Raw genomic sequence first — 13,596 nt, 5'->3', positions numbered from 1 at the left:
GGTTCTTTTTTAATAAATACTGATATAATTATACGTGTGATAGTCTATTACTGTGCTATGTCTGTGCTATGTGTCATTTTCTCCTAGGATGGTGTTTCCTTTTGTTTCCAGCCGGACAACATTTGCGCGTTCACTAGCTCGGTAAAAACTTCTAGGGTTAAACATCCGACAGAAACATTTTCCCACGCGGGAAAAAAGAAATTATTTCATGAGCGACTCGATGATGATGACGATGGTGCAGAGCTGGGACAGCGAGCCAGACATCGCTAATATGTCCAAGAGCGACATACTGAGAGGAATCATCACCGACAAACTGAGCACAGCCGCTCGGGAGATCTTATCGGTGGTGGAGCGGACTGTAGCCGACTATGAGGAGGAGGCTGCGGGCTTCAGGCAGGAGCTCGACCGGCAGAGGCGACTGCTGGAGCTCCTGCAGCCTGAGATAAAGCAGGAGGCAGGTCGGTGTTTTAGCCCCTGTAACATTTATTGAAGTGCTTTGAAACACTCAGCGGCCACTATATTAGGTACTCTTTCATCTTCTCGTTAATGCAAACAACAAATGAGCCAATCACATAGCAGCAACTTGATGTCTTCAAATGGCCAAGACAACCTACAGTAGCTCAAAATGAGAATCCGAGTGAGAAAGAAAGGTCTTTGGTGCCAGACGGGCCTGTCTGCTGGGATTTTCCCACGCAACCATTTCTAGGGTTTACAGAGATTGGCCTGAAACTGACGATACGTCGTTTTTTTTGTACCTATCGTTTGTTTCGTAGGGTCTCAAAATAAACTGTGTACGCCAATATTTTTTCATGGTTTTGATGGTTACTGTAGTGGCTATATTAATTCCTTAGAGTTCTCTCTTTCTCTTGTGATTAATATGATCACACACCGGACCGACTGTTTGTGAGTACTTTGGTTAGCAACAACGACGCTAAAACCATTGTGTGGCTCCGCCGTCCGCTTGTTTATATTCCACATAAAACTTTCACAATAAAGCTCAATATTCTGTCGAGACTCAAAAATAAACTCAAATGATATACATTATTGTCAAACATCAAATTTCAGATAATACATTAAACAAATTGGCTCAAATAAAAACATGTACTTATAAATGGCACTTACAGTCAAAGGAATAGAGGATCCAGACAAGAGAATGCCAGGATGGCCAGTGAAGATGAGCCAAAAGCAGGTAGCTCCAAACACAAGGACCAGTCAAACAAATTGAGCACCTTATTCCTAAACGAGGGACTACATCTGTAGCATTAACATGGTTGGTTATGAACAGTCTGACACGGACCAGGAAATTGTACTATGCAAATTATAATGCAAACCGGTCCCCGCCATGGACTCAAACATGGAAAACCACTTTTACCACCTATGCAACAACTTGTCTAAAAATGTATAGCTTCATGTATCAGTGACTCCGCACCTAGTGTAGTCTGGCTCCAGCAGATCCTAGGAAAAACGTTGGAGATCTCTGTCCAGAAGACTGCAGTCCTAGAAACAGCTAAGATACTGCTTAGGACCCTCAATGCTCCAAAGCTTCTGGTATAGGACCCAAGCTCAAAGGATATGTGCCACAAAGAATTAAAGCAATTAGGTACTAGCAAGGTGTACCTAATAAAGTGTCTGGTCAGTGTATAAAACGTACAGGATACTCATCAACTTGATTGTAATGGAGACCAGGGGTTCCATTACCTGGTTGGTATTGTTAATAATAAATTGTTGGATTGGGAATTTAAAATAGGGTAATAAAGAAAACACATTAGTTCTTTTGGAGTCTTTTATTAGGTTATTTGACATACGATTAAATTGACAGCTTGTAACAGAAAAGAGACAGTGGGACTGGCCATCCTACCTGTGTCGGAGAAGAGCGAAAGTTAGAGCTGCTTGCAGTTAATCATTTATCAATAACCTAAACATATGCGAAATGAGAACTTGTAAAGGTACTCACCTGTCCTAGTTGCTTCTTGCAGGATGTGGAGCAAAAGAGTGAAAACGGCTCAATCACCTGTTTAAGAGCTCTTGGGGCAGACCAGTGTGCCAGGTTAGGGAGTATGGATAAAGAGGGTTTTAATTTAGATAGAAATGGGTGAAGCTTATGTTATTGGTTTGTTTATAGTATGTGTTGGAAATATGTATATGTTTGTGATGTGCTTTAATGTTATTGTATGTTTGTTTGTGTGGAGGGTTATGTGTTCATTTTGATTAGTTAACCCCCATACTTGGGCTATTCCAGATGCTCACCTGAAAAGGTAGAGTATAAAAGGAAGCCATTTTGTTTAGTTGTAGTTAGTGTTTGTGCTGTTATCATGCTCCTTCTTTAATAAAGTGTCAATCCATGGATGTCTTTTACTCCAGTCTTGTGTCATATTATTGGACAGAACCTATGACCGCTGGCCAAAACTGACATTGATGTGGATCTTAACATTGCTAGAAACTTTTTTTCCATTTATCTTCTATCATATCACATTTGGTTTTTCTAAAATTGAACATTAAACATACTTTTGCAGACGACCAGCAGCTGTTTTCCATCTGTGAAGATGGAGGTGGTCCATTACTGGATGATCAGAAGCAGGACAAATATGAGCTGAGTAAGAAGCTACTTTGACATACATGAATAAAGTTCAGTTCTAGACAGGACTGCTGTTTCATGTCTCTTACATGAAACAACAACATGTCTCTTATATATACATATATATATAAGAAAGATACATTAGCTCATGTCCTCTTAAAGCACAAACAGTAGATAGTAGCAGCATGCTCCCTTTCGGTTATATAAATGGTCAAGTTCTTGTTGAGCTGGACAACACATAATTGTGACTAACATAAGAATTTATTTGTTCCTAGGGGTGGACGACAGTAGCAGCCTGGGATTTCAGGCACCGATAGAGGATGAAGAGTATGAATATTTAGAGCAGGAGGAAGGATACACGACAGAGCTGGATTATGTAACAACATCAAGGTTAAAAGACAAGTGCATAAATGTCTACTATGTACAAAAGTATATGTGTTATCTTTTGTATCCCAGCTCCCGTTTTTCCGTGTTTTCCTTAGGTTCTTGACTCAAACAGTCCCGTCTAAGAGGAGAAAAAAACATGGCAAACGTCGAATCAGCAAATCACAAAATTGCATAGATCTCAAAATCCGCATATTGGAAAACCCAAACATTGAAGTGCTTTCAAATACTGGTAAGTCTAAAGCAAACGTGATGTGAAATTTAAATGTTAAAAACAGAATGAAAACACCTCAGTACACATGAAACTCTGGAGCAGATGTGGAAGATTTCACTGTGATTGATTCAGTGTTCCTCTGTGTTCTAGTGTTTCGGATGTACCGGCTTCACAAGCTGAAGGTTCGTCGTGGTTTGAAGGAAGCTGACTTCCTGAAACTACTCAGGTCTACCTTCCCTCAGCTGGCTGGAGATGAACCTTTTGACCTTTTCTTATATTGCAACCTCAAGAAACTGAAACCTCTGCAAGTAGACTCTGTGACACCAGAGGAAATCATCAGAGTTTCTCGGGGATCTACCCTCTACATACGACTGCAGGTACTGTGCTGAGAAGATTTAACTGATCTCAACAGCGTTACCAAAGATTACAACACATTGACAACTTGATTTGAGAAGAAAATTCCGACCTTCTGTAAAACAGAAAGAAGATGCTGATGAAGATCATGAAGATCTTCCATCCACTGAGACAGACACCCATATAAATCTCAGAATCCGCATCCTGGAAAAGCGAAAGATTAATGTTTTGTCAAAACAAGGTAAGTCTAAAGCAAACATGATGTGAAATTTAGATGTTTCTGCTATAAAAATGCAGCACATGTAAGCCGTATATCACCTTGTTACCTACTAGGTAAGTTCTGAAGTGCTTTTCACCCTTTTACCTGCTCGGAGATCGGTCTATTAAACACAGGTGAAGCTGATGGTCTCCACCACACCTCTATACCAAAAACAGTCATTTGCACCTTGTAAATCACAATTGTTGATGCCAGTAATGCTCGAGAGCAGCTGAAACCCTGGTCAGGACCAATGTTCCCTCTAAGCTGCGTACTGCGTACAGAAAATCTAGGTTGTGCGCAAAAAAAAAAATCTAACCTGAATTGAAATTAAAGTAAATATTTTAACAATTCTGTTTTTTGCAGTGTTAGTAAGTGACTGGCTGCTCCCGTATGGGGTTAGACCGATGCCACCTTATCCCATAGTCCAGCCAATAATGCGATTCACATTCGTATATACGCAGCTAATCAACATCGCTAACAGGCTATGACAGCGTCCTTATGTGTCGACACCGGTGTTTTAGCTAGCAAAGTGGCGTGACTGATGTGGCGTGAAGCCACGTTAGTGTATAACCATTGGAGATGTGAGCAGGACAGACAGAACAATTTACGGAATAAGTGTGGACTTTATACCAGTTTTTAAATTGTGTTGATAGGCCACGTAAAACCAGAGTTGTGACAAAAATATCTGCAATGTTTGGTTTTCTTCCTGAATATTATCATTGTTTATATTTACTGCGGGAAGAAATGGTAAAAACTGCGTTTTATAAGGAAAACGCTCGAAAGCACTCTCCACCTGTGAGCAAAGACAAAACCAAAAAGCCCCCACCCTTTCCCATTCGTCGAAAAATGTACCATGTCGACCAATCAAAACATGATATGGCAATATGGCATTTAGTGGTTTAGGAATGGGGGGGCATCAAATTTGATGCAGAACAGCTGACTGTTCCGTAAATAGTTTGAAATGTTTTTTTTAAAAAATGCCTTAGTTGCATTTTTAGGTAAACAGTTGCAAAAAACTTTGTTTGCAAAACTCAGTAACTTTTTTGAAGAAGTAACTATATAATTAACTGCCCGACATCAACTGTATTTTGCAGACAGAGCGTTACAGGACTATCTCCCAGACCAGACTCATACCCATAATACAAGTCAGAGCTTGTATGTAAATGTAAATGCTATAATTTGATTATTTTAATAAACCATGTAACTTGGATGGATTCGATGCTGGCATGACCACAGTGCACACGTCTGATGTCGCTCACAATGGTCCAAGGGATCGCTCAGGGAGTTTGTGTGTTCGCTCAGACACATGAAAAATTAGAGGGAACATTGGTCAGGACACATATACCGTTTGTGCTGCCTCCCTGCACTCTACATGGACATCTTCATCTTTCTGCACTACTCCCTGGTCTAAGAATTGTAACATATTAATAAAGAAATATGTACTATAATACCAAGAATATTTTCATTATAAAACACAATGAAAACACCTCAGTACACATGAAACTCTGGAGCAGATGTGGAAGATTTCACTGTGATGATTGGAACATTAGGAGCCCATGTCACCACTGGTACCTCCAAACTGTGAAAGCAGATTCCAGATTCAATTGGAAAGTAGTATCAGACGAACATTTAGTGAAAGTACAACAGGAAAGTGATGATTTCTTTCTCCTAATACTGGAAAAATTGAACTGATCTCTCAGCGTTCCTCTGTGTTCTAGTGTTTCAGACGTGCCCGCTTCACAAGCTGAAGGTTCATCGTGGTTTGCAGGAAGCTGACTTCCTGAAACTACTCAGGTCTACCTTCCCTCAGCTGGCTGGAGATGAACCTTTTGACCTTTTTTTAAGGGCCAAGCACAACAAACTCAAACCTCTGAAAGGAGACTCTGTGACACCAGAGGAAATCATCAGACTTTCTCGGGGATCTACCCTCTACATACAACAGTCACTGTGTCAAGAAGATTTAAGACTTAAGATCCGCATCCTTGAGGACCCTAAGATTGATAAGATCACAAATATAAGTAAGTTTAAAGCTTTTAACCTTCAAAGATCTTTGGAAGGATTTGATGCCGTTAACGTTTTCTACCTCTTATTAGCTCCTTAACTTGATTTAGAGGCTTTGCATGTCTCAAGAGTCCAACGTACTAGTCATCCAGCTCTCTGTGCAGGTTTGCTGAGTTACCCGTTTATTAGTTGATTCAGGAAAACATGTCTTCTAACTTGTCGATGACTGAAACTGCTTTGACTGTAGTCACACTACCCGCTGTCTTAAAAAACCTCGTAACATTATAAAAGATACCTCACACTCTGGCCACTCCCTGTTTGAACTGTTGCCCTCGGGCCGACGGTACAAAGCAATCAGCGTAAGGACAAACAGACTCAAACACAGCTTTTACCAAATCAGAAAAATATGTCTTGATGCTGCTACTAAAAAATGTCCATCACGCTACTCCTGAAGTGATCTATGCACTGACTGAGGCATGTGTGTGGGGATTGATTTTATTTGACAAATTTTATTTAAAGTTTACATTTGTATGGATGATGCATTGATCAGAGATCAATTCTAATTTCGTTCTACCTGTGACAATGACAAAAAAGACATTCTGATTCTGACTTTGTGAGCTTCTCTGTTTTCTCTCAGTGTGTCAGAATCACCCGTCTCATGAGCTGAATGTTCCTCGTGGTCTTCAGGAGGCTGACTTCCTGGCTCTGCTGAGGTCCACTTTCCCTCAGCTGGCTGCTGGTGAACCTTTTACCATCTTAATTGGTCGCAACCACAATCTAATTCCTCCAAGAGTGGAGAGTATGACTGCAGAAGAGATCTGCAAGAATGGGACTGGGAATCCTGGTATTTACATCCGACTGAAGGTACTGCAAGAACCAATTTAACATCAGGGTGAAAACATTGTTTAAATGTGGAGCATGTTGTTCTGAATAAAAAATCAGAAAAAAACTATTCTTTTACTTTTTGGTGGAAATTTAGGGTCCAGAGAAAAGGTCTCTACAGAGAGAAGATGCTACCGCTGCTGAACTTCCTCCACCCAGCCTGGATTCAACCACACTGACCACTGAGTGAGTCAAAGAAAAGAGTAAGCTGCTGCTGTTAGAGTTTGTTATTTATGTCAACAGTTCAATCCAATTTTGTTCTTTTCCCCCAGAGTTGAGTCTGAGAAACCTCAGATCAGTCAATCAGACACCCACGTGCATCTCAAGGTCCACAATGTGGAGGACCCTCAGATGGATACCATCTCGCCCAATCGTAAGTTCAAAGCCTTTTAATTTATCTGTCCAGTACAATATTCAGTTATCACCACTGTGATCACATGCTGAGCTGAAATAATAAAGAGTAGCCGAGCATAGCTCCTAGGGTGGTCAGGACACATTTGTGACTATGAGGTCCTTTGTAGAGCTCTGTAGGCATGCTGCTGGATGGTTTGGGAAGCTTGTGATGACCTGAGTTTGGACCAGTTTGTCAAAGCACTTCATGATTACTGGAGCACGAGCCACTACACAGCAGTCATTCAGAATGCTGATGGTGGTCATTTTTTGGTAGTGGTACCGTGATAGAGGATTTCAAGCAAGGCTGTCAGTGGTAAGGCTTAATGTTGGGGACATGGTCTCTTTGACTGACAGGTGGCTGTAGCTGCTTCCTGAACCTCAACTGGACCTCTGGATTGTGTTTGTGCTCTTGGAGCAGTCAAAACACATTGAGCACCTTATTCCTAAACGAGGGACTACATCTGTAGCATTAACATGGGTGGTTATGAACAGTCTGACACGGACCAGGAAATTGTACTATGCAAATTATAATGCAAACCGGTCCCCACCATGGACTCAAACATGGAAAACCACTTTTACCACCTATGCAACAACTTATGTCTAAAAATGTATAGCTTCATGTATCGGTGACTCTGCACCTAGTGTAGTCTGGCTCCAGCAGATCCTAGGAAAAACGTTGGAGATCTCTTTCCAGAAGACTGCAGTCCTAGAAACAGCTAAGATACTGCTTAGGACCCTCAATGCTCCAAAGCGTCTGGTATAGGACCCAAGCTCAAAGGATATGTGCCACAAAGAATTTATAAAGTGTCTGGTCAGTAGGGATGGGTATCGTTTAGGTTTTATACGATACCGGTGCCAAATCGGTACTTTTGAAACGGTGCCGGTGCTCAAACCGGTGCTTAAAGAATGGAGAACACAAAATTGGTCCAAAAACCTCTCATGTTCAGCTGGTTTTTTGTAAAAAGATAACAATGTTAGCCTTTTCTACAGCTATGGGGCATATATGGTATCACTCTTGGCTGGAAGCAGTGCTTAAACAATGGAAAAAACACAAACTTTGTCCAAAAACCTCTCATGTTCAGCTGTTTCCCTCTTTTTCTTTGGTCATTTTAGCCATTTTGGCCAGGGTGAAGGGAGTATCTGCCATCAAACAAGAAGACAGCTGCATGTAACTATGAAGGTGTTTGCTAGTTCACCTTACATGCATTAATGTAATAATGTAATAACCTGGTTAGCCTACTCAATGTAAATTACACACGAACAACATTAAACTACTCACGCAGAGAAAAACGGCTGCTGCTGCCATCATCATCCTCATCATTTCTGCTACACTGGCAGGGCTAGGGGCCAGGACTCTCCTCTTCGGGTTTTTGGGGATGTTGCTAAATCCGGGTCCGATAACAGACACCACACCTGCAGTAGATGTGCTCGGTGTGAGGTCTCGCAGCAAGCTATCAAAATAAAAAATTAAACCAAAACATAATAAACTCAAAATACTGGGTCCAACGGACCCAGAACCGTGACATACATGAATAAAGTTCAGTTCTAGACAGGGCTGCTGTTTCATGTCTCTGATGTATGATCAGTAGACAAGTCTAATAAAAACATTTCATTCATAATTATGTGATAATTAGGCAACTGCAGTCCTCAAGTTCCGGTGTCCTGCAGGTTTTAGATATCACCCTGGGTCAACACACCCGAATCAGATAATTAGTTTATTACCAGGCCTCTGGAGAACTTGGAGACATGTTGAGGAAGTAATTTAGGAGGTATTGTTTTTTTTTAATGAGCTGTGGTGGATCAAGAACACATCTAAAACCTGCAGGACACTGGCACTTGAGGCTCCTGATGTACTGTCTCCTGATAGCATCTCCATGACACCGGACACTAAGCCGACAGACACAGCAAACCTTATCCCCACAGCTTGTATTGACAACACATTCTCACTTCCAGAGCGTAACATTTTACGCTAGGTGACAAATCGTCAACATATTACGTTTTTGGGCACCCAACTCGTTCCTAAATGATGACATTGGAAAAAATGAGGAAATATGAAAACCGTTTGGACTCAATCTACACGTTTGCTCCTTTTCTTATAATCGCTTGGGAAAACACTATTTAACGTCATTAAAGTGCTGGTTAAGGTTGGGAATAAGTTGAGCTGGGCGATAGAACGATAACGATATGTATTGCGAAATAACTTTTTCTTGTTAGAAAAATGAAACTGTTGCGATAGTCCTCGTCTCTCTCTCTTCCTCTCTTAAAAAAAAGAAAAAAAGAACAGCCAATCCAAATTAAGTAGCGCAGAGCTAAACCAATCACAGCCGCAGCGTCAAGTCACGTGACTTGTTACGTACAGCACAAGTGCCAAGCTGCACATGTATTTGTTTGGGAAGCAGCCAGCCACCGTGCCGGCCGGGTAATGGAGAAAATGAGTGTGCCGACTAGAGAAAAATCAACCGAGAGCTTGGGTGACCAGGTTAGAGAAGAGAACACAGATGACGGTTCCAATGCCGGAGAGATTGTCGAAAGGAAGGGCCGGAGAAATTCTGTAGTGAGGAGGTATTTCGGTTATTTGAAGTGTGACAAAAAAGTAGCGCGCAATGTAAATTGTGCCGAAAGCATGTTCCCACAAAGTCTGGTTATACAACATACCTTTTTTTGTCCCCTGAAGCAGTGCCACCCACTAGAGCATGCTCAATCTCTGACTGAAATCGCTAATTCGTCATCGAAAACAACCAGGGGAATCCCTGTGAAGCAGCAACAGTCAATTGAGTCGGCATTCTCCAGCGTCTTACCATATGACAAAAAAGCTGAGAGACATAGCGACATAACGAATGCCATAGCCTACTGCCTTGCTAAAGACATGCTACCAATAAACACGGTTGAAAATGAAGGATTCAAGCAGCCAATTAAGGTAATGGATCCTCGTTACCAACTTAAGTACATCTGCCCTGTTGAACTTATTATGGGAAATAAATATTTAAATCAAAACAAGCTGCTGATTATTTCACATTTTACTTGTGAGCAACAGCACATTTAAATCTTACAAATATAGTTATTTGGCTTTGGCTAACGTGATAGTCTGAAGTGCACGGGCCATCATTGGGGCCGGGTGGTGATGTCCCTGCCCTGTTTCAAAAAATCACCCATCTTGGGTGTATAAGCATTTTACATCATTGGGCCCTCGTGACGTTTCGGCATTTCTTTCTATTTATTTCTGTGCCTCTCTTGGCTTTTATACTCTTTCTTTGCTCCTCCCACTCTTGGGTTTCCAACTTGTATTTCTTAAAAATTCTTACTTGCTTTTCTTTCTGTTTTTCTCTTTGCATGACTTTCTTGTCTTACTTTGCTTGTTTTCCCCTTACTTGTGACCTATTTGTCTTTATTTGTTTACTACTTTTCTCTCTGTTTGTTTTTCGTGACTTTCTCTTGTCTTATGTAACTTGTTTTCTCTTATGACCTCTTTAGGGATAAGGTTAGATTTAGGACTGGAATACAGGGCTGGAACGTCTTGTGTGGGTTGTAGACTTCGTCTCATGTTACCACTAGAGTGAAATCACTACCAGGATTGAAAAGTGACCAAAACATCAGCCAGAAAGCATACAGTCTAGCCCATTATTATTTATACCCCTGGCAAATTTTGACTTAAAGTGAGTTTTATTCAACTAGCAAGTTATTTTTTTTGATGGGAAATGGCACAGGTGTTTCCCAAAAGATAATAAGACGATATACAAGAGGCATTTTTGTGGAAAAAAAAATTCTCAGCTTTTTTTTACATTTGAGCAAAAAGTGTTATGTCCAGAATTATGCATACTCTTCACAAACTGTCAGTCTCTGGGAAAATCCAAAGTTCCATACCATTCCAAAGAATCCAAGCAGTTCTAAAGCATCCTAAATACCCTGATTAATTGGGAACTGTTCATCTGGACAAAGAACAAGACTTCTGGTCTTCTGTGGTTTTGTGTCGCTTAATGCGACTTATAATTCGGTGTGCCTCATGATCTGAAAAATACGGTAACTTCTACCTTTTCACCTTCCTTTCAAAGTCCAAGTTTTTGTGCTATGGTTTAGAGCAGGGCGATATGGCCAAAAATATTTATCACGATATATATTTGAAAATTTGCGATAACGATATAACTGACGATATAATTGATGCGAGACAAAATACAACTCCACAACATTACTAGCGCAAAAAGACAACCTTCCATTTATTTTCACTTAAACAAGAAGCTGGTTTTTATGTACAGTAAAGCTTTATAAAAATGTAACAGTGCAAATGCAAATTCCTTGCTGAAAGTTTAACCAAAAGGCATTTCCAGTAGAAATGGGCTGACATATCCTGAGCATAACCATGTATAATATCCACTGAAGTTAAAACGAGGTGCTTTGCAACATTAAACTGCAGTGTGCAGTACGTATTTTTCGGACCATAAGGTGCACGGGATTATAAGGCACATTAAGCGAAACAAAGCAGTCAGATAAATCAAACTTTATTAAACTCATTCTTGTTGCTTCCTCCACTTCTGTACCATTGATTCATTAATGTTGAATTCTCTGCAGCTGCTCTATTCCCATGTTGTTGCAGTATATTAATGACTAACCTTGTATTGTGGATGGATTATCTCAGTTGTTCTCCTGACTTAAGTTTGGTCCGTTTACAGCATCCTGCCATGCAATTGCATTTGTGTCTAACTATCAGGAACTTTAACGTTAACTTTTATAAGTGGAAAAGTGTTAGTGTTCGTCCTCCAGCTTCACTGTTTATGTTATGCTAACATAGCTGTGTCGCTAGCAATCAGGTAGCACATCATTATATACCAGCTAGCCCAACTTCAGTAACCCTACAAATAGAGCTGGGCGATATGAGATTTTTTCATATCACGATATGTTTTTTTCATTTCAGGCGATAACGATATCTATCACGATATAAGCCAAATAACTATATTTGTAAGATTTAAATGTGCCGTTGCTCACAAGTAAAATGTGAAATAATCAGCAGCTTGTTTTGATTTAAATATTTATTTCCCATAATAAGTTCAACAGGGTAGATGTACTTAAGGAACATGAGGCTTTTTCAGATAAATAAAGGCAAATATTGCAAACTACACAAAAGGCAGCCGCTAAAGCGTTTAAGTTTCAAAATAGAACAAACGAAACAGACTATTAAATTGTCAATTCCACTTAGAAACAAAATATTAATTCTAAAAATAAATCTTAGTTTGTTTTACAGAAGAACAGACAAAACTAACTTTTGTCAGTATCAAATAAACTGAGAACTAAAAGGAAATTCTCAATCTCTCCTTGTTGTATAGCTTAGCTTTTCAAACAGTTTTAACAGTTACTTTAGTCTGACAAAAGCCGAATGACGAATTAGCGCTTCCAGTCAGAGACTGAGGCTACGTCCACACGTACACGGGTGTTTTTGAAAACGGAGATTTTCTGTTTTCGTTTTAAAAAATAATCCCGTCCACACATAAAGGCAGAAATGAAGGAAAACGCTGCTATGAACATGCCAAAGCAGCAGGTGGCGCTAGATTCCTAACCGTGCAGAAATGTTGGCCAATCAGAAGTCTAGAAGCCTCGGTGGGAAAAAGTAAACAAAGCTGGGGCATAGAAGCAGACCCGAGTCGTATGTGTGGACGGACAGTAACCGTGTATATGTAAGCATTTAAACACTGCAGAGTAGAATTTAAGGAAACAGTATTGTATAAATTCATTTCACCGAAACAATAACGTGGCGCACAGTGTGACGCATGCACCAGTTTATTGTATTTCCAGACTTGCTTTCGTGCCGAGTAGCGTGCAATTTACAGTGCACGCTACTCTGTTTTTTGTCAGACTTGAAATAGCCGAAATACCTTCACACTACGGAACTTCTATGGCTCTTCCGTTCGACAATCTCTCCGGCATTGGAACCGTCATCTGTTTTCTCTTCGGTCACGCTCGGTTGATTTTTCTAGTCGGCACACTCATTTCCTCCATTACGCGCTGGCTCCATTACCCACTGCCTGCTTCCCAAACAAACACACATGTGCGGCTTGGCACTTGTGCTGTACGTAACAAGTCACGCGACGTGACGCTGCGGCTGTGATTGGTTCGGCTCTGCGCTACTTAGTTTGGATTGGCTGACCTTTTTTTAAAAAAAAATTTTATTTTAAGAGGACAAGAGCGGCGAAGTCTATCGCGATAGCTTAATTTCTCTATCAAGTAAAAGTTATATCGCGATACATATCGTTATCGTTCTATTGCCCAGCTCTACCTACAAACGTCACTGCTGTTTAGTTTCCTGTCTTCATTTATGTTGGAAGTGATAGCAGAGCTGTACCTTTTAATTCTTTCAGAAATCTCTCAGTCAGAACATGCAATATCATGCTTAGGTAACTAGCGAAACTAGCGAGCTAACTCCCGCTAGCTTCCTGCTAACTTCTAACTCCGTTAAATTTAATAAATTTGGTTTTCATGGATGCCTGGAAGTTAAACTTCATAGTTTCACCTGGTTAAGCAGCAATGCTGATCGTTTTATTAAAGATG

General features: G+C 40.5%; 2 protein-coding genes across 3 annotated transcripts in view; both read left to right on the top strand.

Moving 5' to 3' along the window:
* LOC113019455 (deleted in malignant brain tumors 1 protein-like) overlaps window positions 1-13,596 on the top strand; it is a 616,212-nt gene that overhangs the window by 280,103 nt on the left and 322,513 nt on the right. The gene's annotated exons all lie outside the window — the stretch shown is intronic.
* The window catches only part of LOC113019453 (uncharacterized), a 35,819-nt gene continuing 22,233 nt past the window's right edge, over window positions 11-13,596 (top strand). Inside the window, exons 1-10 of one of the 2 annotated variants that reach the window (XM_026163179.1) lie at window positions 11-458; window positions 2,514-2,594; window positions 2,851-2,965; window positions 3,058-3,191; window positions 3,324-3,550; window positions 3,654-3,768; window positions 5,505-5,804; window positions 6,425-6,651; window positions 6,767-6,855; window positions 6,942-7,042. In XM_026163179.1, coding sequence (XP_026018964.1) covers window positions 209-458; window positions 2,514-2,594; window positions 2,851-2,965; window positions 3,058-3,191; window positions 3,324-3,550; window positions 3,654-3,768; window positions 5,505-5,804; window positions 6,425-6,651; window positions 6,767-6,855; window positions 6,942-7,042 — 1,639 coding nt within the window. In that variant the 5' untranslated portion in view covers window positions 11-208. The other variant, XM_026163180.1, reaches the window with a different exon arrangement.

Source organism: Astatotilapia calliptera, chromosome 3 (assembly GCF_900246225.1).
Source record: "Astatotilapia calliptera chromosome 3, fAstCal1.2, whole genome shotgun sequence".
In the NCBI taxonomy this organism is placed as follows: Eukaryota; Metazoa; Chordata; class Actinopteri; order Cichliformes; family Cichlidae; genus Astatotilapia; species Astatotilapia calliptera.
This window is presented reverse-complemented; position numbering and strand designations above follow the sequence as displayed.